At 37.3% G+C, this 25,496-nt stretch overlaps 1 protein-coding gene across 4 annotated transcripts in view; it reads right to left on the bottom strand.

Annotated features, from left to right (window-relative positions):
* SLC4A4 (solute carrier family 4 member 4) overlaps nucleotides 1-25,496 on the bottom strand; it is a gene marked incomplete at both ends in the record, with an annotated part of 292,971 nt that overhangs the window by 16,821 nt on the left and 250,654 nt on the right. For all 4 annotated transcript variants that reach the window (XM_080697460.1, XM_080697459.1, XM_080697457.1 and 1 more), the window contains 4 exons: nucleotides 3,871-3,943; nucleotides 5,059-5,237; nucleotides 19,835-19,996; nucleotides 22,239-22,352. In XM_080697460.1, coding sequence (XP_080553586.1) covers nucleotides 3,871-3,943; nucleotides 5,059-5,237; nucleotides 19,835-19,996; nucleotides 22,239-22,352 — 528 coding nt within the window. The remainder of the gene's footprint in view (nucleotides 1-3,870; nucleotides 3,944-5,058; nucleotides 5,238-19,834; nucleotides 19,997-22,238; nucleotides 22,353-25,496) is intronic.

The raw sequence follows: 25,496 nt of genomic DNA on the forward strand, positions 1-25,496 counted from the left end.
CTGTGCCAAGCTCAATCCAATGACGAACACAATAAATAGTAGCTACTATCATCGTCACCACCACCACCAACACCCTGCCATCATTCCTCTTTGTTTTCCTGGTGCAGAGAAGATCACGCATATTGTATGAGCTCAACAAATATCTGCCAAATACAAATGAAATGCTATCTTCTACACTTTAGAACACTAAACAAATCTTAAAGATAAATTTTGGCCACTCCTCATGTTAAAGATAAACCAATTGAAGCAAAGGCAGCAGATGTAACAGTGAACTTTATTTGATCTATGTTTCCTGAGGCTTGCCAGGAAAAATGGAGAAAGTAAGCTCAAGGAACCGCCTTTCATTTTTTTTGCTGCCCTTTGCTCTCCCCCAGCCTCCCCATACAGAGTGCTAGGGAGAGCAGGAGATATTTCCACTGCAGAAACACCACGGAAACCAGTGCACCAGCCTGGGAAGCCAGTTATTCCTGCTTCCCAGCAGTTCTGTACTGATTCAGCAGTGAGAATCAGTGCTTTGCGGTATGTAGGACTGCAGCTGGCTAGGGTCAAGGGGTTTCTCCATGAACTTAAAGCTGGTGCACTCTAATTCCTTACATTCTTCTACATAAAAACAAAGTTCGGCACAGAGATAAAAACAAAGGCTATAAACATCATAAGTAAGCCTGCATAAGTGGCCAGGGGACACCACTACCTGTACTGCTTCATGTATGAGACACCATTGCTGAGTTCACCAGAGACCATTACACTTGTGAGGGAAATAAGGAATTGGGTAGGAAATGTGTTCAGCCATTTCATTTTAAAAAGTAAATATTGCACAGTTCTCTTACTGCCATTCATTTGATTTGCATCTCAAGACAGACTTGCGTAAAACTATTCTTGGAAGTTCTTACCTGCTTCTTTAAGAAATGCAGTCACATCAAGGAGGAAGAAAAACTCCCTCCCCTCAGGTAACCCCTGACACCACTTTCTGTGTGAATTCTGATGTTAATTATTAATCATGATTTTTCCTTAGTTGCAAGTTAAGTTTAAGTTAAACTACACGCTCCCTGTCTGCCTCCTTCTGCGCTGACTTTTCTGATGACCAAACAAGGGACTGATGAGTGCACAAACCTCAGCGAGCTTCAGTGGCAAGAAGGGAGTGTGATCTGAACTTAGCTGACATTTCAGGAGACAGAATTCCTGAAGTAGAGACTAGCCTCACTTATGAAATAAAAAAATCTCAATAGCCCATGCTTGGCTAATTTATTCTTGGGATTCTTTTCTTTTTAGTACTGGGGACTGAATCCAAGGGGCATTTTACCTTTGAGCTACACTCAAGCCCTTTTATGTTTTCTTTTGAAACAGGTATTGCTAAGATGCAGAGGGTCTCACTAGGTTACTGAGGCTGGTCTCCAGCCTGCGATCATCCTGTCTCAGTCTCCCATGTATAGGATTATAGGCATATGCTATCATGCCTGGATATTATTCTTGTTTTTAAATATAGGTTTCCCTATATTTGTTGTAGACTATATTATAAATATGCTGTAGAGCATATTGACAAAAAGTTTCATTTCCAACATTTGAGACAAAAGCTTCTATAACAAAAACCTTAACTGAACTATCTTTTCCACTGATTCTGACCCTTTGGGTTAACCCAAAGTTTCCAGGTAGAAATAACTATAATCATGGCTACTGGCAGCAGAATGCTTATCAACATGGATTATTTAAGGAAAGCTAAAGTAAAAGCAAACTCATGTTCATTGATTTCTCTCCCCTCCTCGTCTTTCTGGCTTCTTTCTCTACATTCTAATCTTTTCCTGTAGATACTAAAGTGCTTTGCATTTCAGGGGGAAAAATTCTTGTAAAGCACAAAAGGGCTTTCCACTTTAATTTGATTACAGCTGTATGTAGGTACAGGAAAAAACTGTGGTTAAAAAGAGGAGTTATGAGTTTTGCAAATCTACCTTAAAATAACAATTTATATAGTACCTATTCTCCATCCCTTTAAAATCATACATGATTACTCAACTGACAGATTCTCTATGATTAACATCACTTTGGCATAACATACAAAAAAGAAAACTTTTTAACACATATGGCATCCGTGAATTAGGATTTTAAACCGTATCGATGACAATCATATAAAAGTAAAATAATATAAATGTAATTACATTATATTTGGGTGGGATGAGTACATCTGGACTGATGAAAATATTCCCATCTGTGTATCTCTCACTGGTTACTCAGTGATTCCATAAAAGAAATCTTGCAGTTGTATCACACGCTGTTAGGAAGCCAGAGTGGGGAAGAGAAGAGCATCCCCCAGTGGTGCGTCCCAGAGTCTGGGGTCCTAATTGCCCACAACAAACTTTAAGACTTTGAGTGAATGAGGTCTCTGCCTGGGGAGGAAAGCTGTCGTTGGGCATGTCCACCAGCAGATGTGCTTTGTGTCAACAGGGGGACAGAGGAACAGAAAGCATTCTTGCAGAGGAACCAATGCTGTGAAACTCACTGCACCGTCAAACCTACCCCTTTGCATGGGCAAAGGTGGCAACAGATTTCCCTCTGTTCCTAAAGAACACAAGCACTATAGTCTTTTAAGGCCCTCTGTACATAACCAGAAATAATTTCTCTGAAGTTATTTTAATCTAATGTTGTTATCTGAGAAACACAGTCCTTCCTGCATCTAGTCAGAAATTAATTCAACCAGACATATGGTAGTGCAGAAACCAGGACAAAAGAGGAATCATTGAATATTTTAACTGTTTTCCAAGTATTTTGTATCTATTATATGCATTAGTTTAAATCCCCTAAAGGCAAAGTTGTTCTCACAGGTTAAGATATTATAATTCTGTTTTCTAAAATTCATCTGATTGACAAAAAAAAACAATAAAATTTGCTTATCGGAGAGAATTCTTTTTCCTTTTCTCTATCTGTTATAGAATTGTTTGATTTCTTTACAAAAATGTACTGTCCTATTACTTGTGTAATTAAATGAGAACTTTTAAGAATCTTAAAAATTTAAAATTGTTTTAAAATAAAAATCTTCAGAAAAAATTGAAAGATATTGCTAACAGTAGTTGTCTAGAGTTGTTAGATCTTTGGCAGTTTTCAAACTCTGTATTGTGGTATAAAACATAAAATATAAATTATCAATAATTGCTTAGCATTGTTTCTACAGTAGAAAAAAAGAATAAGATATGTCACAAAAAACACTGGAAGCTTTACAGGCAGAAATTTATTAACCACCCTCTTTGGTCCTACTTCTGCTCTTAAGTAAGCTTCCACATCTGGTTTATATTTGTCTAGGCAGACATCCATCATCTCATCAATCAAACCGCTGTTGACTCCTAACTTTCTTAATAGTCTACCTTTTCTTCAGGTACATTTTCTTCCTCAAAAGTTCATTCCTAAAAAATTTTCTTATTATAAACAAGCAATTTTGCTCTAATTCTTTTTTGAGAATAGAATAAAATTCAAAATGGCCATCCAGAATCACTCATATCCAGAATCACTAAGTCTAATGGATTTAGGTGCATGTAAGTGATGGAGCTTATAAAAGAAAAGATGTATAAAAAGACAAGACAGTAAAAACTGTGTCTGTGGAGGTAAAGATCAGTCAGGTTGAACAGCAAAAAAACTGCCATTCTCATAGGTCCAAAAGGTTAAATACTAGTAATTTAATTTGGTTTAACCAAATAACTGAAAAATACTGATAAGGGAAGGGGTAACAGGGAGAGAAGGAAATCAAAATAAGCATCTTTAGAAATTCTCTTGCTACATACATGTGCTAAAAAACGGATCAGAATCTCACAACTATTTTAGTCTTCACATGCCTAATTAATTCTGTGTTCTGAGGGGGAGGAAGAGGTGAGTGTTCCCCATGTTTACCTTCAAGATGGGAGCCATAAAGACTGACAGACCAGTCAGAATAAACACAAGGGTTCCAGTGACTCTTTGTTCCCTGAAACCAAATCAAAAGGTTACCAATATACCTCTTATATTCATAAACATACTCATCTTTTTACTTTAAAAAAGGCGTACATTGACCAAATCAATGTGTGGCTAAAATAGCAAAGATGTTGGTATTATATAATTATTACCTCAAAGACATCATATGAACTCAACATAACTATTAAAAAAAAACTTGTAAGACTATTGCAATATCTGATTTAAATTTACAAAAAAAAGAAATAGTTCCGCTAAAGATTTTTCTCCTTTTAGAGTCAGGAAAGAAAAATCACTTGCTCTGGGACCATCAATTACTGGCCTCTCTGAAGCCCTTATTTTTTAAACAACTTGTCCTGTTGTGTAATTACACCTTCTTTCATAGGAGACAGATATTACATTGTCCCACATTCTAATTAACAAACAGCTCAGGGAAATTTCATGAGTGCAATAAATCACACCAGTCTAATTTACAAATCTACAACAACAGAAGCACTTTTTAACAAATATGATTCCCATCCAACACCCCTCCCCCACCCTTCAAGAAAGAATTGCCCACTGTTGAGGCGTGGGAAATGACAGCTCTGTCCTGTGAGCTATCCACTCAAGTGCTTAGGAGCAGGGTTTGCTACAAAAAGCATTCAATAGAGTATAAAGGTCTTCTTCTACCACTAAATTTAACAGCTGGAAGTCAAAGCTTCTCCGTGCTTATTGGGATAGAAAATGAACTGAAAAATAAAAATTTCTTTCATTCATAAAATATTCAAAATTATAAGCAGACTCAAGGATGTTATAGGGCCTTTAGATATGACTGAGATTAAAGTAAGTACTACAGTGCCCAAATCACCTGCTTGTTAAAGAAAATGAATAACCTGATTGTGTGCTGATGTTGTATCAATGAACCTTGAATTAACCAAAGGAAATTTATATATTGTAAGAATATAACTAAAACAGTTGTTAACAACTCTTTTTCTGATGAAAAGACCTTTCTAGAATAAAAAATTACAAATTAACTATTATCAACTCTATCTCCCCCAAATCTGCCTATTTCCTTATGGTTGACACATAGATGTATACATGTATCAATCATAAGGTGTTTGTAGAGTCAGTTCCCTCTATTTTAACACACACCTCACTCCTAGAAACTTTGGTTGTTCTCCAGGTGCAGAAGTCTCTGTCTCCATCTTCAAACTGTCTATGTGAGCAATGGAGATGACAGTAGCAGCCACATACCACGGGAGAGCCATGAAGGAGCAGACCACCATGAGGATGGCCACCCAGAAGAGATCCAGGTGGTATCCAGCTCCTTTCTGTAGAAAGAGAGAACAAAACAAGGGGGAATAAATATTTGTTTTGTTATCTAGTTGTATTTCTGAGTAGAAATTAAGAGAAACTGATTCATTTTGCTTGAGAAAATATTTACTGAAAGTGAAGCTCCTTGAGGGAAGGGAATTATCCCTAGCAGTTACGCCAAGTAGCCACTTCCTACAGCCACCATAGCAGAACCTCTTCTACCACAACTCTGGATAACTTTAAGCCACAGTTTCGCTGAGTATCTGTTTACTGTTAATTAACTTCTCTGCATTCAATGTCCTTATTAGAAAATAGAGAAAGGAGACTACTTTGAAAAGTCATCAGGATGGTTCAATGAAGTAACAGAGGCAAAATATCTAGTAGAAACCTAGTAGTTGTTATACTAAGAGCTCAATAAATTGAAGTAGTAGCAGTACTGTGTTGGCTGTTATTGTTAATGTAGGTATGATAAGCACATTAAAAACAAGCATACTAGCTAAAGGGAAATTGAGAAACAAAAGGGACTTTAGATAAATGAGGAGAGAAACCAATAGCATAGTGGAAGGGGGGTGGAGAAGAAGAGGAGGAAAGGAAGAGGGCAACATGATGAAGCAAACACTTGTAATGACACGATGAACATATATAAAGTTATCAATACCAATCTCAATAATATGTACAGGGGAGCAGGAGGGAATGAGGTGGATCCAGAAAGAAACACACCGAGTGCTGTGTGCATGTATGTTTCTACCACTCTTAGCCTCATTATAAAGTATAAGGAGCCAATAAAATATATTAGAAAACAAAAGCAGGCATTCTGTTTTCTCTTCCCCAATGGTGTTTTACAGTATGGTATTTATCAAGATGGTACTGAGTATATGTAGACTACAGATCTAATAGTAATCTTGAGTTGGTATGCAGAAGAACATTTCTCACCTCTCATACCATATAAAAATAACTACTTAACAACCTATCTCCCATCATCATTAAAGTAATTAATGCCTTCTAAATCAGAATGGGTTGATTCCAAACATCATCCAGTGATCACAATAACATTTACTGGCTGGAAGAGCAGACAATGTAACAAAAGCTCTAGGTCTTTTACTCACTAAATAAATATTGTTGAATGTGTCCATGATGTTATTCTATGGTTATATTTCTCTGCTCTATTTATGAAGAAATCAAACACTTAATGCCCCTATGGAGCCTGAGAAAACAGAGCAGTCCATTTTCACAGCATGGGAGCGGCAGCACCAAGAGTCAGAGGATGACCGATGGAGGGAAGCCAGAGGCTGGCCTTTAGAAACGAAGCCTAGTGATTTCCATTAGGAACCCGGGAACTGTTATCATTCAGATCCTGTTACAGCTGATGGAACACGCTCTCTTCACTGAAATGCCAAGATTGTATCCCTGGCTTGCACACATGGGTCTAATCATGCTCCCTGAGAACTCCTAGCAGGCAAGGGGAGCTGACAAAGGAAGAAAAGCATGTACTCATTTAGTCTAGGTCTGGCTGAAAACAAAAATCATCTTGGGAGACAAAGAGGTTGATATATATATATATATATATATATATATATATATATATATATATATATGCACAGTTCATTTCAGAAAAAGGTAATAGTGTGAGTTTGGTCAGGTGCGGGGAGAAGAGACACCTGTAGAAGAACAGAAATAAATGTATTCTACTAATGACTAGTGACAAATGAAGTGAGTATCATGATATATCTAGGATCTCAGTCATTCATTCTTTCAACAAATATTGACTGCCAGCTTGGTAGCAGGTGCCATTCTAGCTGCTGGTAACACATCTTGAAGAAAGCAGACAGCCAGTTCCTATGTGTTGGACCTATGCCCTCTTCTAGTGGTTGCAAAATCTCAGGTCTAATTTCCAGGTCTTTGATCCATCTTGAGTTGATGTTTGTGCAGAGTGAGAGGTTGGGTTTAAGTCCATTTATCTATGAATAGATAACCAGCTTTACCAACACCATTTGTTTAAAAAGCCATCTTTTCTCCAGCGTATGTTTTTTGACACCTTTATCCAATATCAATTGGATGTAAGTGGTGTGTGTGAGTCTTCTATTCTGTTTCATTGGTCTATGTGTTTGTTTTTGTGCCAATACCATATAGTTTTTATAACTATAGCTTTGTAGTATACTTTAAAGTCAGGTAACATGATACCTCCTGTATGGTTCTTAAAAAGCTGTTTGCCCTCATGGAGTTTTCATCCTAGGAAGGGAATCAACAAACACACACGAACAGACTATATAATAGCTTACGTAGTAATAAGTACTAAGGACAACTATAAGAACTTAGGCCTGTACACTGAGTAGGACTGGAAAACACAGGAGGGTTTTAAATGGAGGAGTTACATGATTTGCTTCTGTTCTAAATATTGCTATGTGAGAAACGCATTGAGTAAAGTTGAGCACAGTGAGGCCAGTTGTTTTGGGGGGAGGGGAGCTATTGCCATAAGCCATGCAAGTGATGGTGGTGATTACAACCACAGTGTGAGAAGTGGTTGAATTTGTGATGTACTTCAGGATCATGCCTACAGGATTAGTTCTCTTCTGTCCATGAAAATGTCTTATGACCTTCCTGTAGAACATTCATGATCTGGTCTACAGATGATGTACCAATATCTACAGCCTCATGCTATGCCTGTCCATTGCTTGAATCCAATACCCCTTTCAATAACATGCAATTCCTCAAGTGGGTTTTGTGTCTCTCCCCATCTAGCCCTTTTGACCTGGAATAAGCTGTATTCTTCCTTTTCCTTGTTGGCTTTGACCTGTCCATTCTAAAGTCTTAAGTTAGCTTTCACCTTTTCCAGTAGTTTATCCTGCTAGGTGAGATTGGCGAGTCAGATTAGTTCTCCTCTTTTATGCTCCCCTGTTTTTTATGTTATGTCTTTCTCTATTCTACGACACATTATTTTTGAAAATGTATGTGTATTATCTATCTTTGACATTGAACTGTAAGTTTTAGGACCAAGACTGTGTCTTTTTCCCCTCTCTATTCTGAATATCTTAGTAGAGTACATGGTGCATAGCCAATTCTCAATAAAGGCTTATTTTTAAAAATGTATGATGAAGATGGGCATGGTAGTTCATGCCTGGAATTTCAGTATTTGAGAGCCTGAGACAGAAGGATCACAGGTTCACCAGACTCAGCAACTGAGTTTTTCTCTTCAAAAAAGAAAACTTTCTTGCTAATCGTAGATGTATAAAATATTTTTGTGACACACAGAGGTTAACACCTTTATGATCATATAGTTTCAAGCCTTACTTAGATTCAATCACTTAAATTCATGCTAGAGGCACCAATATCATAACTTATAGGTAGAATTCCTAAATTATGTTATTAGAGAATCTATGATAATTTAAAGATGTGTGCACTGAAGAGAGCAATGGTTGAAAGAACATCTGTTGCGGAAAAAGACATGCAGGACACTCTGTGCCATCTTTATTTTTTCTTTATCTATTTTACAAAGTCTGAGTTAGATACACTGAGTCTAGCATAAAGGGACCATATAATACTAAAGAGGGTGAAATGAGGATTTGAGATCATAGAACATGTAGGTAACTATGCACAATCACCAAATAACAAAAGTTCTGGGATAAAATAATTATAGGGACATAATTATTTCTTGCCCTTTGGCATCACTTCCTTCAAAAAGTCTTCCTTCCCTTTAGCCAAACTGAGACCCCTGGATGTTCTGAAGATTTAGCAGGGAAAATCATCATGACCTAAAAGCTCAACCTGGTCTGCCTCTGTACCCACTCCAGCCTCAACTCCCTTTCTCTCACTGCAGCTGCATGGAAAATTTAATCATCCACCCTCACCAGGTGACCTACTCTACTACATAGCCTGCACACACCAAGTGATTCCTTTGCCTGCCTGAAACAATCTTCCCATCCAGCCTCATTTAGCTAATTCTCACTAAATACCTGATATCTCAGTACCAGTGCCACTGCCTTGGGGACCTTTCTGTACCTTCTTGCTTAGATCAGCCCCTCTCAACCCACCCTCCTCACCTCTTTTCACAGCACCCGCCATCTGGCACTATCACATTTTACATGACTATTTGAATTCTTCCTCTCTCCCTTATAGACCAGAAGCTCCATAAGGACAGGGCCAGGTATGCTTGTGTTCACCACTAAAATCCCAACACCTAGCACAGTGTCCCAGACATTTTGGACACTCGATAAATGTTTGATGGGTAAATGAATGCATGAGTAGTCGTTCATCTAGCAGTGCTTTGCTAGGTCCTGGAAGTAAAATTACAGATAACGCATAGTCCTTTTCCTCAAGTGCTTTACTGTGGTGACAGAGCCTGAGCAATCAAAATGCATGTGTAATACTCTGGTGTTAACAGTATCTCCAGTGGGGGTTAAGCTTGGGGTGCCATCAGAGCAGGCAAGAGGGCCCAAATTCATCCCAAAATTAGAGATGGTTTGGACAGAAGGTGTTAGGTACTTAATTTGAGTCCTAGAATGTGAGCCATAACCAACTGGGAAATTAGATATGATGACAAAGAAGAAAAACTAGGCAAAATGAGCAATCATTTTGAGAAAATAAAATTGAGTTGGTGCAAAGGAGAAGATGGGGAGAGGAAATAAAAATAAAGTTAAGAACTTTGGTGTCCTGCAAAAGACTTTCAAATTTCTTATCATAAGAGCAATGGGAAGTCACTGAAGGGTGTCAGGCAGGCAATACATATGATCAGATTTCTGTTTAGAAGGATCCTCTGCTGGTTTAGAGAAGATATACCAGCAGTGGTCAAGACTAGAGACAGGAGAGATATGAGAACATGCCACAATCCAGGAGTGATATGATGCTGTTTAAAGTAACAACAATGGAAAGACACTATAGATAGCTAAGAGAGATTTTCTTTTATTGGTGCATTATAGTCTCACATCATAATGTAGATTGTGTTGACAATGGCATACATTCACACAGTACTTGATGCCCCCCACCCCGTCTCCCCCTTTCCTTCCTTCCCTATACTGAGTGTCCAGGTTAACAATGTTATATTTGCATGCACTCACAGAGTTGCAGGTAGCATTTCCATTCATGAACCTCAGCCTTTTTTCTCCCCTACCCTTCCTCCCTGGTTCCACTAAAGATCTCCTCCATTATCTGCAGTGTCTACCAAAATCCTTCAAGGCACAAACCATAGCACAGAACAACTTTTACCTTCAACATTTAACACAAGTGTTCCACACATAGCAAACACTCAATATATGCTCAAAAGGTTAAGTGTGCCCTTCACAGTCTAGCAACATCCTTCTTTTTGTGAATATAAACCTAGAGGATGGTCTATTTTCTGAAACTGGAGATTATTTTAAGTACAAGGATAGGAAGTGAACGTTTATTTCCCTTTGAAACTGTATATGCTTTGCAAATACAGAACAAAAGTACTTTAGGAATAAGTCCACAGAAATCAAAATCTACAGAGGGGAAAGATTAACCTAGTGAGCTAAAGTGTGCACTGGTGCAAAGATGGGGTCGGGGGTAATACAAAAGAGGAGTCAGGAGCAGTACACACATTCAGAGACACAGAGTAAATGTTCATGCTGGGAGCATCAGGAGCCAGATATGTGCTGGCTGATGGGGACAGGAAGAGCTGTGACATGGTGCCTCCCACCAAGGGGCTCACAATAGATGGGAGGACTCTGACTTAGGGGAAAATCACAATACACTCTAAAAAGACATGCCCACAGATTGGGAAAAGATACCCGAGAGTACAGAGGATGAAGTGGTTTTATATTTGTCCATTTTGTGGTGCTGGCGATGGAACCCAAAGTTGTTCTATCTCTGAGCTATACCCTCAGACCTTTTTTATTGTTTATTTTAAAACAGGGTCTCACTAAGTTGCAGAGGGCCTCGAAAGTTGCTGAGGCTGGCCGGAAACCTGTGATCCTCCTGTCTCAGCCTCCCAAGTACTAGGATTACAAGTGTGTACCACCACATCTGGCTTAGGATGAAGTGTTTAGCTGTGCCTGAAGAGGACCCAGGACATCTCAGCAGGGTTCCAAACAACATGAGTCATCTCATGGAGAACTGGATATCAACTTGTGTGTGTTTTCAGTCATCCACCACCTCACACAGCCAACAACATTGCGAGCCAGGCCACCAAAGACAATAAGCTCTTCGGGTACCGGGGTTTATTGATTCTACTATATGGAAGTGTGATGGACCATCTAAGAGCTAAAATGCAGAATATGTCACGGACCTTACACTGAACATATTTTGGCCTAGCAATATAAATAAGGTAAATGACACAAAGTAAATATTTTGCACAATATCGTGTGACTAGTGCCACAGAATAATAAAAGAGCAGAGAAAACAAAACAACAATAAACAAACAAAAGAAATATGAATTATACCAGGAATGAAGGAAAGTTAATCCATGAAGTTTTATATTTGAAGGGTCTCAAAGGATAAAGAGGATTTTGATAAGTAGCAATCAGAGAGGAACAGGAAAGAGAGATTTCTAGCCAGGGTACTCAACAGAAGAAACTGTCAGATTTGAAAAGAAAACAATGACCAGAGCACCTGGTGGTATAGAGAGAATTGTGTTATGTTATGTTGTTATGTTATGTTATGTTATGTTTTATGTTATGTTGGTACTGGAGATTGAGCTCAGGAGCATTCTATCTCTGAGCTATACCCACAGCCCTTTTTTATATCTTATTTGGAAACAGGGTCTCACTAAGTTGTTGAGAGTATCACTAAGTTGCTAAAACTGGCTTCAATCCTGATATCTTCCTGTCTCAGCCTCCCAAGTACTGGGATTACAAGCATGAACCACCACTTCTGTCTGGCCTAAGAATCACTTTAAATGTAGGTTGAAGCCATCTCACAAGGTCTCTTAAATTTGAGACTAAGGTAAATGGATGTTCTTTGAGGGGAAAAGGTTTGGAGGACCAAGGTAGGAAGGTTTATAAATGTAAGACATACAAAAACACTTTTAAAAAATTAATGCTTTTGAACTGAAGCAAGGGAGGTTGACCATTAACTAATTAATTAAACCATTCAAAAAATATATGCATGAAATAAGAGGACTGGATCCAGATTTGTGACAGTAGGAACAGAAAGAAAAAACAGAGATAGTAATGCAGCCATTTTAGAGTGAATTCAAACAAAACGCAGACATTCAAATTAAAGGTTTTGCCATAAAAGTTATCAGAGAAAATTAGTTGTCACAACTATCCAATATCTATTTTTAGATACCTGTCCTAGACGATTTCTCCCTCATCATTAAATCCAATCCATGACAACACTCTTGAAATTCTTTTTCACATGAGAGATATCTCTAGTTTTGAAGTCTGAGCTGACTCTGTTCCTACCTGTCAATGGCTTAGGGAGTGACCTTGGAGAAGTCATGATCTTGCTGGACCTGGTTTGCTTTTGAGCACTTTGCAGGGATATTGCAGACATAACTAACCAAATGATGGTTCCCAAAAGCCAAGGGCCTTGGTGTTCCTGCATCAATACAGAGCTGCTCAACAGAGTGGAAAGGTGGATCCCATCCCAAGGAGGGCAGACAGCCAGAGCCACCTGACAGAGACAAAGCAAATGCCACCCAGAATCACGCTGCTGCTGTTAATGTCAGGATGCCTCCATCTCTCATGTTGCTTCAGGTTTCTCTATTGAATCAATTTCATAGCAATTAGAATATCCAATTTTCATATTCCACAGCTTCCATTCCCTAGAAAAATGTGAATGAAACCATGTCCAGCGTGAAAAGCCTTTGATTCTAGATGAGATGTCCACTGGTATCATTAGATTTATGACAGAAGACTGGCCCTTATTTCTTAACTATCACATCCAAAAGAATGGTTTCAAATTAAGCAAGTCCAAAAGTGATTAAAACTTATAATTAAGTTTCAAAAAGCAAATACTAATGTGGCTCAATTATCTAATGTTTTCTATGAGGAATAGAGAAATAAAAGTTTCTTATACTTTACCAGCCCTCAATTTGCTAAGTTCTAAATTTTTTTTTTTTAACGGTATTGAGGATGGAACTCAGGGGCATTCTATCTCCAAGCTACACACCCAGTCCTATTTTTCATTCTTTATTTTGAAACAGGGTCTCACAGAATTGCAAAGGGCCTCACTAATAGCTGAAGTTGTACTGGAACCATGATCCTCCTGTCTCAACCTCCTTAATGCTGGGATTAAAAGTGTGTGCTACCAATCCTGGCTCTAAGTTCTAAATTTTATTAATAAGAAAACTTAATGAGCAAAAAATAGGCTTTTACCTCCAAAAATTCATAGCAAATCTGACCAATCATAGACTAAAATTAAGAATTTGTCTTCAGCCCTGTCTTTACTTTTCCCTCCCTTTCTCCTTTTCTTGCTTTTTCTTGTGGCACTGGGGATTGAATGTAAAGGCATTCTGCCTCTGAGCTACATTCCTAGCCCTATTTTATGTTTTATTTTGAAATAGGGTCTCATTAAGTTGTGGAGGGCTTCATGAAGTTGCTGAGCCTGGCTACAAACCTGAGATCCTCGTCTCAACCTCCAAAGTAGTGCGATTTCGGGTCTGTGCCACTACCCCTGGCTTCCAGTCTTTTTCAGAACAAAAATATATTAGCCAACACCAATTTATAGTTTTTGGTGAGCTAAATCAATACCAAAAATCCTCCCAATAGAGAACATCTAAAAACACACACAAAAAAAACCTTAAAAATCATGTCTCATCTGCAAGAAAGAGAAACATCTGGAGACAAAAATAATAGAAAGTGAAAGAAAAAAAAAAAACACAAAAGGTCATTAAGCCCCAGAACTTGGAAAAGCCACTAGAGACTGTGCCAATTCTTGGGGTCCTGAAGGCCTGAGTTCATAACTCTGAACTCTTGGGACAGGAACCAATGCTAGAGGTACAGGGCAGGGGTAAAGATGGGGACACTATCTAAAAGAAAACTAGGATACTATGAACTAACAGCATGCTCAGTTAGCCAATTAGAAAAAAGACTCTAAAGTCAGTGAAAGTTACTCTACAGAGAAAGTCTTCTCTCAACCTTGCCACTGGGTATAATGCCAAAGGAAAAGAAAAAAAAATCGCCAAGGATATTCCTAACCATAAATCTGCAATTGATTTTGGGGCTGGAATTCACATTACCTCTGTGCCCTGGACAATCCCTAGACAAAAATGTGATTTTCAATTGTCCTGGCCTTAGTTGTGCCCCCACTTCATATCTACCCATCTTTATTGGTGGTAGATATACACTATCAAATCTATCCCTCATGAAGCTTTAAACCCAATGAGCCATTTAGAAGAAAACACAGAAGACAAAAGAACATGATGAATGAGATCATGGGAGAGCAATCACCAAGGCCGACTATGGCAACATTTTCAGTACAAATGTGGCAGATTTTATTTTCTAAAAATTGCTGAAAAATACCTCCCATCTCATACATTTTTCTACAAGGTGATCTTGCCATTCCACCACCAAAAGGCGGTGTCCTTTTGCCAGGCGTGGTGGCGCACGCTTGTAATCCCCGCACTTGGGAGGCGGAGACAGGAGGATTGTGCAGGTTCGAAGCCAGCCGCGCTGGCTTAAGAGACCCTGTTTCCAAATAAAAATATAAAATAGGTCTAGGAGTGTAGCCCGGAAGTAGAAGGGCATCCAGGAACCTCAGTACCACCATAAAGAAGAAAAAAAAAGATGGTGTTCTTTCTCATCTCCTTGAATAGAGAGTGCCCCTTGTTATGTTGAGCAACTGACTAAGGCAAAGGAAAGCTATGTAAATAAGTAAAGGCAGAAGTGTAAACATCAAAATTGCCTAACATTTTCCACGTCTTAATTCTTAGAAGTCAGCTTCCATGTAACAAGTGCAAATAACTCAGGAACCATGCTGTGAGAAGCCCAAGCCTTGCAGAGGATGGAGACAGCAGGCAGACAACTCAAGCAGTATCAAGGAGTTAAACACTGAGACATGTGAGTGAAGAAGCTATCCTGGACAATCACCCTCCCACCCCCACTTTCAAAGACCACATAATTAGAAGTATATATTCTCTAAAATACATAAATAATGTGTCATGTTGTCTAGACTAATATAATGCCCAATTCATGGGAGGCTGAGACAGGAGGATCACAGAGTTGAAGCCAGCCTCAGAAACTTAGCAAGACTTAGCAACTTAGTAAGACCCTGCTTCAAAATAAAAAATAAAGCCGGGCGTGGTGGCGCATGCTTGTAATCCCCGCACTTGGGAGGCGGAGACAGGAGGATCATGCTGGCTTAAGAGACCCTGTTTCCACCGGGCGTGGTGGCACACGCTTGTAATCTTGTAATCTGTGCTTGGGAGGCAGAGACAGGAGGATCGCGCAGGTTCGAAGCCAGCCGCGCGCGCTGGCTTAGGAGACCCTGTTTCCAAATAAAAAAAATGTAAAAATAGGTATGGGAGTGTAGCCCGAAGGTAGAAGGGCTTCCGGGAACCTCAGTACCACCAAAAAAAAAAAAAAAAAAAAGAAAGACCCTGTTTCCAAAAATAAAAAAGTATAAAATAGGTCTGGGAGTGTAGCCCAGAGGTAGAAGGGCTTCCAGGAACCCCAGTACCACCAAAAAATAAATAAATAAAAAATAAAATAGGGCTGAGGGTTAACTTGGAGGTAGGACACCCCTGGGTTCAATCACCAACATCATAAATAAATATATAAGTAAGTATGTAAGTAAATAATGTGGCACCATATAAAGGTATTGCTCCCAATTTCACTAACATGTATGGTAGACAAGGTGGGGAGAATGGGATAAGATGCAAAAGAAAAACACCAATAGCTGTGTGCATGTGTATTTGTATTATATTGACCCTTACTATGGTGTACATGTGCAATGTACTAATAAAAGTATAAATAAAAATACCAGAGAGAGATTTGAGAAGGAAGCTTACATGACACAATCTTGACCATGAGTTGATAAATATTGAAATGAAGTGATAAATACCTCTAGTTATTTTACCATTCTTTTTATTCTTAAATATGTTTCAAGCTTTTCATAACATGTAGGAATAAATAAAAATAGTGTTCTCAGTTTTGTAGGACTCTCATATGCTTTGCGAAAGCAAGTAATCTCTGGATGCCTGAAATTAAGTATTTGCTTGTTTAATAGACTTGGGCACAGGGAAATTAGCTCACACTTTACAACAACAAAACAACGGCATGAAAACAGATGAGAAAGGAAGGTATGAAGAATAAGAAATCAGCCAAGAAAACAAAATTCAAAACCAAACCTGCAAAGACAGTAAATATGTAAAATAAATAAATGAATATATGGAAGGATAATAAAGAAGCCAAGGACTATCATAATATAGATAAGAAAGACTTAGGAAAGGACAAAAAAATTCTAAAACGAGGGCATATAATTCTTGAAAAAAAATCTCAATAGTATAATGGAACAATAAAAGAATAAAGTAAAGATCTGAGAAATAACCCAAAATATATTACAGAGAAAACAAAGAATAGGAAATAAGTATTAAAAAACAGGTTAGGATAAATGGAGAACAAGATGGAATTGTACAATAAATCTTTATGTGGAATTCCAGAAGGATGTATTAGCTTTAATGGGTCAAATATTTATAAAATTCTATAATTGAGAAAATATACTAATCTTCATATTCAAGAAGCCAAATAAGTACAATACATAATAAAAATCAATGCCTGTGAACATTGTACAACTCAAAAACAAAGACATAAAAGATCGTAAAATCACTAAAGAGAAGACAGATTATTTATAAAGCAGTGAGAATTATACCAGTAGTTCATTTTTATGGAAATCAGAAATAATGGAAAATAGTTTTTACATACTAAAAAAAGTATCTTTCAACCTGAAATTACATATCCAGAGAAACTACCTTTCCAGAATGAGGGTGAAACTAAAACATTTCAAGTAAAGAAAAATGAGTGAGTTTATCACCCAAATATCCCAGTGGGAGGAATTTTTAAAAGCTTGGTAAAGTAAACACTATGAATGAGAAATAGTTTAGTCTGAAGGAGAATACTCCAAAAAGAAAGTTGGAAATACAAGAAAATTTTATAAAGAAAAGATGCTATTTGTTATTTTCTCCTAACCTATTAAATTTGAATTATTAGTTACATAAAATTTTCATAGGCTTTAGTAGTCTCATAATTTAAAAAATAGTTTGAAACTTTCTGAATTATAAAATGCTAAAAGTGATATATTAATTTTGTAAGACTCACTTTTCTAAAGAACAACAAACACCTAGGCATAAAATCATGAACAACAGAAGATAGGATGGCAAGAATAAAAATAATTTCCCTCATTCTGTTTATTAATTGCTCACAGGAGAAATACCTTTGAGTAAGTATAGAATATAAAATTCAAAGCCAGGCCTTACAATGCATTCAATGAATATATGAATTATGGACTTACCATTCATCTGGGAAAACAAGGCATAAGTATATAAGCAGTCTAAGAACAATCTTCAAAATAAAACTGCCTCAAAGTAGCAATCTCTCTGTTGATGTCAGAGGTTGGATGGAGAATCATTTTAATGTAAGTTTCCAAATGAATTTTCAAACCTTTCTTTGATCATAACTGAAAACCAGTGTGTTTTTTTTGTACCAGTAATTCCATGAAAATGTTTTTTCTTTAGTAAAAATATATTTCTCTAACTTCTCACATCAGGTGGAATATGTATAATTTTCATAATCCTATAAACTGTCTTCTACTGAAGCTTAGTTAATCTTCATTTCACCCTTCCATATCCCCAAATATGCTGGTCCCCAGGACAGATACATGCTTTCTTTACATCAGCAAGAATTCCAGAATATTCCTCTCTTGTGTCATCCAATAATGTCAAAAAAATGCAGAGGAGGCTTTCAGCAACGGACTTCTAAGATTCCATGGATGTCATCTCGTCACCTACAGTGTGCTTCAGGAACTAATCACATGCTTTGGATCAATTCATCACTCTTAGCTTTCTCTCTCCTAAAACTTTCAAAATCTAAACATCTCTCCTCTTTGACCAATTATTCTCCTTTTCCTCATCCTATTATTGTAGAATTGGCTCCTTTCTCACCATCCACAGTTCTATTTGGGAAGTTCATCAGAATCCCTCCATCCTCATCTTTTTTATTCTTCTGCCTGGTAAGTTTCTAGAGTTCAACAATCTAGATTTCCTGGGTTTTTCCTTCTACCGCCCCTTCTCTGCTGAATTTCCTCTCCTGCTTCTGGGTTACTGATTCTCATTTATTTTCATGCCTCCCTTATTTGGCATTTATGAAAAGTAAGTACATTAATATATATGGTTATTAGAACATGGTCTGATTCACAGTAGGCATCTATTAAATTATAGTTCTAAATAGTGTTGTTATTTGGGTTATGTGTGCATGTATGCCTCTACCATCTTATACTCCACTTAGATGTACGACTACAATGCATCCAATAAAAAAATTTAAAAATAGTGTTGTTATTAATATCTCATTTCCCCAAATAGTATTTTTGAAATTTATGTCATAAAAAGTTATGAGCACTGGAGAAATGTCTTATAGAGTAAGAACATTTTAGGCAGCTCTCTTGAAATATATCCTAGGCCACTAAAGTATTTTCTTTAGACTAATGAAAAAGTTAATAACATTTTAAAAGCCAATATGTAAAAAAAGAGAAATTAATTTTTTATACTTTAAGATATATAATACCCTGAGATAAATGTGTAGAGATATAAAAAGTAAATGTTTACCAAAAGCTTATAACCATGAACTACCTGAATAATCTTTAAAAATCAAACTTTAAGCTGGGTATAGTAGCACATGCTTGTAATTCCAGTACTTGGGAGGCTAAGACAGGAAGATTTCAGGTTTGAGCAACTTAGCAAGGCCTTTTGCAAGCCCTTAGTCTTAGTAAGACCGCATTTCAAACTAAAGAATAAATTAGACTGTAAAATAGGTTTGGGATGTAACTCAGAGGTAGAATGAAATGCCTGTGGATTTGATCCCCAATAATAACACACATACACACACACACACACGTTTAATAAATCTCAACACAGAGAAATTATAAATGTTAAAGGAGATAGAAATGCTAATTACCTTGATCTGAACATTAATACACATTATATACATTAAATTGTCACACTGAACCCATAAGTAAGTGCAATTATTTTTCTGGTGCTGAGAATTGAACCTAGGACCTTATGCATAACAGTCAAACACCCTACCACTTAGCTACATTTCCAGTCCCTAACAAACATTTTGAATAAATATAATAATAATAAATAGAGAAATAATAAACAGAAAAAAGTGCATAGTAAACATCAGTTAAATCTTTGACATTTTCTTTATTAAGGACATTACCCCATTAAAGTCAGTAGTATAGCTGGAGCTAACAAACAATTGTTTGTATTTACTCTTTGGTAGTCATGGAAACATGATGAGACACATTATTTTCAGATTTCACTGAATTCTTCCTAAGGTATCATAGTAAGGACCTGTGTCAACACACAGTGCTCTACAGCTGCTGAGTCTTAAGGAGCATTAGCTATGGTGAAATGCCCAATAAAGCTCTCTTGGTTTTGAATCAGTCATGGTTATCCAGTACTACAAAGACAGTAGAAACAATGATGACCATTACTACAGACACGTACCTTAAGCTTGTGTTCTTTCCTGTTTACTATCACGGCTGTGATTTGCTGGTCCATGAATATCAGAATGGTGACCAAAAGAGCAGGGATAGCCGCAGCAAGGCACACCCACCAAGGATTTCCTCCAAATGGGGGCACAAACCAACCTCGGTTTGGACTTGTTGGCTTAAAGCAGAGAGAGAGAAAAACGTTCAAAACAATATCAAGAATTAATATACACTACTTGGTGGGAAATCAATGGGGAGTACAGACTTTTATTAATGGAGAGCCAACATATTTAAAAAATAGAAACAGTTATAGGCTAAAGAGAGATTATTTACCAAAAATCTTCCCCAAAAATTATACTTTTGAAGAAATGTTTAAAGGAAGGAGAAACAGAATATGGCTGTTGAGAATGCAGAAGGCACAATTTTTATATTTGGAATGCTTTAAGATGGAAAAAGGCAGCCGGGTGTGGTGGCGCACACTTGTAATCCCAGCATTCGGGAGGCTGAGACAGGAGGATCATGGTTCGCAGACAGCCTCAGCTACTTAGGCCCTTTGCAACTCAATGAGACCTTGTTTCAAAATAAAGAATAAAAAATAGGACTGAGGGTGTAGCTCAGAGGTAGAATGCCCCTGGGTTCCATCCCCAGTTCCTCAAAAAAAAAAAAAAATATGGGAAAAAGTATTTTAAATTTAAGAGGTAGCCAGAAGAAAACTCCAAATATAATATTCACTGAAGTAGTAGCGAGAAGTTGCACAACCACCAAGAATTTTGTTCATGGGTTTTACCCATTATACTGAAGTTGTTTCTATTACCAAGTTCTAACAGCATCATCATTTAAAGAGTTATAAATATTTATGTATGTTACAATTAAACTAAACATTCAATCTCTTATTTCATACATGAAAATGATACAGAAGCACTAGTTAAATCCTCAGAAATATTACAGAAAGCTCGGGGAAAAGTGATCATTTTTCCAGTTCTCAGTGCATTTTCTGTCTACTATAGAAAATAAATCTACTTTTCCTTAATTTAAGGAAAATTAAAGAAACACAAAGCCAGGTGTGGTGGTGCACACTTGTAATCCCAGTACTTGGGAGGCTGAGACAGGAGGATCTCCCAAGTTTAAATCCAGCCAGAGCAACTTAGTGAGGCTCTTAGCAGCTTAATGAGACCCCATTTCCAAATAAAATATAAAATAGGTCTGGGAATGTAGCCTGGTGATAGAAAGCCCCTGGGTTCCATCCCCAGTGCCACAAAAAAGGAAACACAAATAATTAAACAAAAATAGAATACTATCTATGAGTTATTTTCTCCATATTTTTTAATCAAGAAAGTGACACTTCTGAAGGTATTTCCATTCTTGGTCTCATTTGCTTATAACTCTATCACTGAATCTATCTACCTTTTACTACCTTTACCAGGTTATGAGTTCCTAAAGGAAAGTACTTTTTCTTGCTCATTAATGCATTTCAAATCCCCAATACAGAGTCTAGCTCAAAGCAAACATTTAATAAATACTGACTTAAGTGAGTTAATGAATAAATGAACAAGAACTTGTCTTTGCTGATGACTGTGCTAACAATGCCAAAAATACTGTTTGCTGTACCACACATGCATATCCCTTCTTCAGTGCAGAGGCATTATACTACAGCCACCATCAGCACAACATTTCCTAGCACACACATGATCTCAACGGGGAGAAACTGAGGACTGTTCTAAAAAGTAGGTAAAAGACTTGTGATAGAAAACTAGCTAGTGATATACTCAGAAATGACTGAAACATGGATTTTAGCAAGTATTCATATATATATATATATATATATATACACATACATATATATATATATATATGTTTATAAAATTAAAAAATCATATCTTCTTTGTAACAATTAAGATTCATATTATGTGTAAATGTGTCTAACCAGTAATATGGAAGTATAAAAATTGAATTAGGCATCTAGAAGTTTCAGTTTAATTTCGCTCTTCGACACTACTAGTTAAATAACCATGGGGATTTTATTTAATTTTTATGAGGTTCAATCTCAACTTCATAAAATATGAATGATGCTAGTTATGTTGCATACTTCCTGGAATTATTATATGAATCAAGGTGATAAGGTATAGGAAAATACCTCAAAATTTGAAAAAAATTTTAAAATATATGGCAGAGTTTGTAATGTTATGCTCTATTTTAAAGTAAAAAATAAATACAACATGAAGTTGCATTTGATCCTAGTCTTAGCATTTAATTTTAGTGAAGAAATCAGACTAACTGTATAAATAAGCAAAACAAGGTATTCTTCTGAAATAAAGAATAAGGATGGGCTTGTACAAAACTGAGAGACACATGAAACTGGAATAGGGGAAAGGAAATAAGAGAAGGTCAAAGAGTTCTGACCAAAAGAGACATTCCCTTACCTTGAACTCACTTGGCACAATTAGTTTTGGAGTGTCCACACCCACCAGGGCATCTATTCCACAGAAAATGAGAATGGACAAGATAATGGCAAAATCACTGAGCAGTTTTCTCGCCTGGAAAAGTAAAAAGAAACAAAAGACCATTTTAGCACCAGATTCATATATTAGCCTGTGACTGAAATTAACAAAGAATCCTGTCTTTGCTAACAATTTAAATTATCACATGGCTGGACATGATCAGATCCCATAGAGCAGGGGTGTGTGTGTGTGTGTGTGTGTGTGTGTGTGTGCATGTGTATGTGTGTCTGTTTGTGTGTGTAAAGGCAGAAAAGAAAGGTTAACCAAATATAATACACTCCTGAACTACTATATGAGCACCTGCCCTATATATAATACAAAGGACACCTAGATAAGAATGAAATCTAAGCACATACTGCACAAAGAAACAGGATTCTGTTTACTTGGAAGGCAGTGCTATAATAAATAAAATAGCAAATCCTATAAGGTAACCTGAAAACACCACAGATTTCTCAGGGAAGGGTTACAAGTTCTAGTTCACCGAGTGAGGTAAAAAAATCAAGATCAGAGCAGTGTCAAGTGATGGAAGAGGGAAAAGCGAGGTCTGCACTAGCTTTGTCAAAGAAAATATTCCTCACTCCAGGCTACTGCCTAGAGCCTCCTGTGCAGGGAGCATCTCTCTTCTACTACTTCTCAAATGGGACTACCATTATTTTGTCACCCTTCAAATTCCTAAGTGCCTGTCTCTGGTCAGGACAAGATCTGGCCTTATGATATGCAGCACTAACCCATGTCCTTTCCCATTATGTGGGTATAGAATGGCCACTTACAAGCATTCAGGGGCACATAGGATCATTTTGTTGCTTGGAGGCTGCTCTGTATGCCCTAGTAGCATTGCCAAGGCCCTAAGGGCATTGTTAGAGCACAGGTACATGAGATCCCCATTTCAAGGGTATATAGTAGGGCACAATTTGGTTATTCATCAAGGATTTATTCAATTCCTAATACTCTGCTTGGTACAAAGGATACCATGGTGAATAGAATGAACATGTATCATGTCTTCAGGAAGCTCAGAGCCAAGTTACATTCAAGAAAACCTCCTCCTAAGTAATAACAGGGGTGACTCAGACGTTATCTCAGGGAGAGCAGTCAAAATTTTTAATGCAGCTAGATTACGGATGGATGTGAGATCAATCATGGGCTGAATGGCTACATAGTTGTCAGGACAGAGAGTCTCTTATAAGAGAAGCATAACTATGATAGCCAGGTATTCAACAGAAACTGAAGTAAGGGACGGAGATTACTTGGAAGGGGGTGTATTCTAAAGGCTGTAGTGATTGATTGTTGACCATTATCAGATGTCAAGAGTTTGGATGTCAAGCAGCAGGATTTTTTTTTTGGGGGGGAGGGGCAGGGCAGAAGCTTCTTTCCCATTTGGAGGGCCAGATTCAAGTTTACCTTTCTTGAGAAGTACAACCAAGACACTAAAGGCCAGCTTTAGGACCTCTTGTGGCAAGTCAACATCAATGACACATAACTTCATAGATGGCAAAGATTCATTTTGAAAGAAAACACAGTGCAGCTATTGGAAGCATAGGTATAATAGTCAGATTGCCTGGGATGGAATTCCAGTGCTCAATTGCTTCATTTGCAAAAGAGAGCCAAAAGAATACCTACAACATCATTGGTTGGTTGTAAGAATTAAGTCAAGATAAGTCATGTAAGTGCTTAACCTGATGCCTAGACAAATTAATGATTATTATTTCATGGTCCATGTTCCAGAAGGTCCCTCCACCACAGAAACCACTAGAATAAGAAAATGATTTATTGTCAAGAGGTCTTGTAAATGAGTTTTCAATTCCACAAATCAAGAAATAAAAGCCCAGCAATAATATGGAACTACTGCTCAGAGCTAATTTTGGTTGGAAGTATCTGGAATTATTGTAGAAAAAAAAGATGCTTCTCAGGGCCTTACTACTGGAAGAAACACTCATTTTTTTAAGGTTTTGTGCAAGTAGTGTTGACACTGGCAGTTCAAGATGGACTGGCAAAAGATGGTCATATGAAGCAGTTTCAGGAACATGAGGATGTCATAACCATCCCCCTGATCTAATAGGTCATAAATCGCTAGAAGACCAGAGGTCACTGCAAAGGCAAAAGGAAGTTAGTTCTTATTTATTACTCTCCAAATCCTGATCCAGCAACTTTAAGACTAAATATCCTATAAATTATTCAAAGGGAGTAAAGACTTATTAAAGAGATAGTTTTCTTTCTTTGCTTTGCTTTTTTTTTTTTAAATAAACAGAAGGGAAATAGAGGGCATCAAATGAATCCAATCTACAGATTCTTGGCAGAAATTCTCTATGACCCACACTTCTGGCCCTGCTAGAGGACAGATCGGGCACCTAGTCAATGCTGCTGCTTTAGGTGAGAGAAGAGGCATTTTCAGCCTTCCATTGGGTGAAAGTCTCACAACAGCAATACAACAAACTGGATGTCATCATGGAAAGCCCACCCTGGTACTTTTGACTTGGTCTCATATATTCCATGAGACAGCAACTTCAGGGCATGTGAAAAATTACCCTCTGAATTGCTTTAAGAACTTTGTAAAGGTATGAAAATGTGTAGAGAAAATAACTTTTTCACACCAACTATATTTTAAGTGTTTGTTTTACAAATATACACAACTGTCCAAACTGAGTGGACTATAAACTTATAATATGTGCATTTTACTAAGTTTTACCTATATTTATTTATTTTTAATTTTTTTTTTTTTTTTTTTTTTTTTTTTGCGGGTCTGGGGATGGAACCCAGGGGCATTCGACCTTCGAGCTACACCCCCTGCCCTGGTTTTGTTTCTTTATTTTTGAAACAGGGTCTCACTAAGTTGCAAAGGGCCTAAGTAATTTGAGGCTGGCCACAAACTATGATCTTCCAGTCTCAGCCCCCGGAATGCTGGAATTAAAAGTGTGCACCACCACGCCCAGCTCTATACCTCAATTTAAAATAAACCTCCATTCCACAAAACATCACAGAACTTCCAAATCCGTGTTAGTGTGGCCTTTCACACTGTTTTCCCTGGGAAAGCTATTCATTTATTTGTACAGCACTGCCACCACTTCAAAAAATTCCACAATTCCTTTTATAATTTTATTCTTGGGCAAAGATTGATTGTATAGCTAAATTAACCACCAGACCATATGCCTGAAGGATCCATGAGTCATCTTTAAAATTTTTATT

The sequence above is a fragment of the Muscardinus avellanarius genome, assembly GCF_963383645.1.
Source record: "Muscardinus avellanarius genome assembly, chromosome: 6".
Classification (NCBI taxonomy): domain Eukaryota; kingdom Metazoa; phylum Chordata; class Mammalia; order Rodentia; family Gliridae; genus Muscardinus; species Muscardinus avellanarius.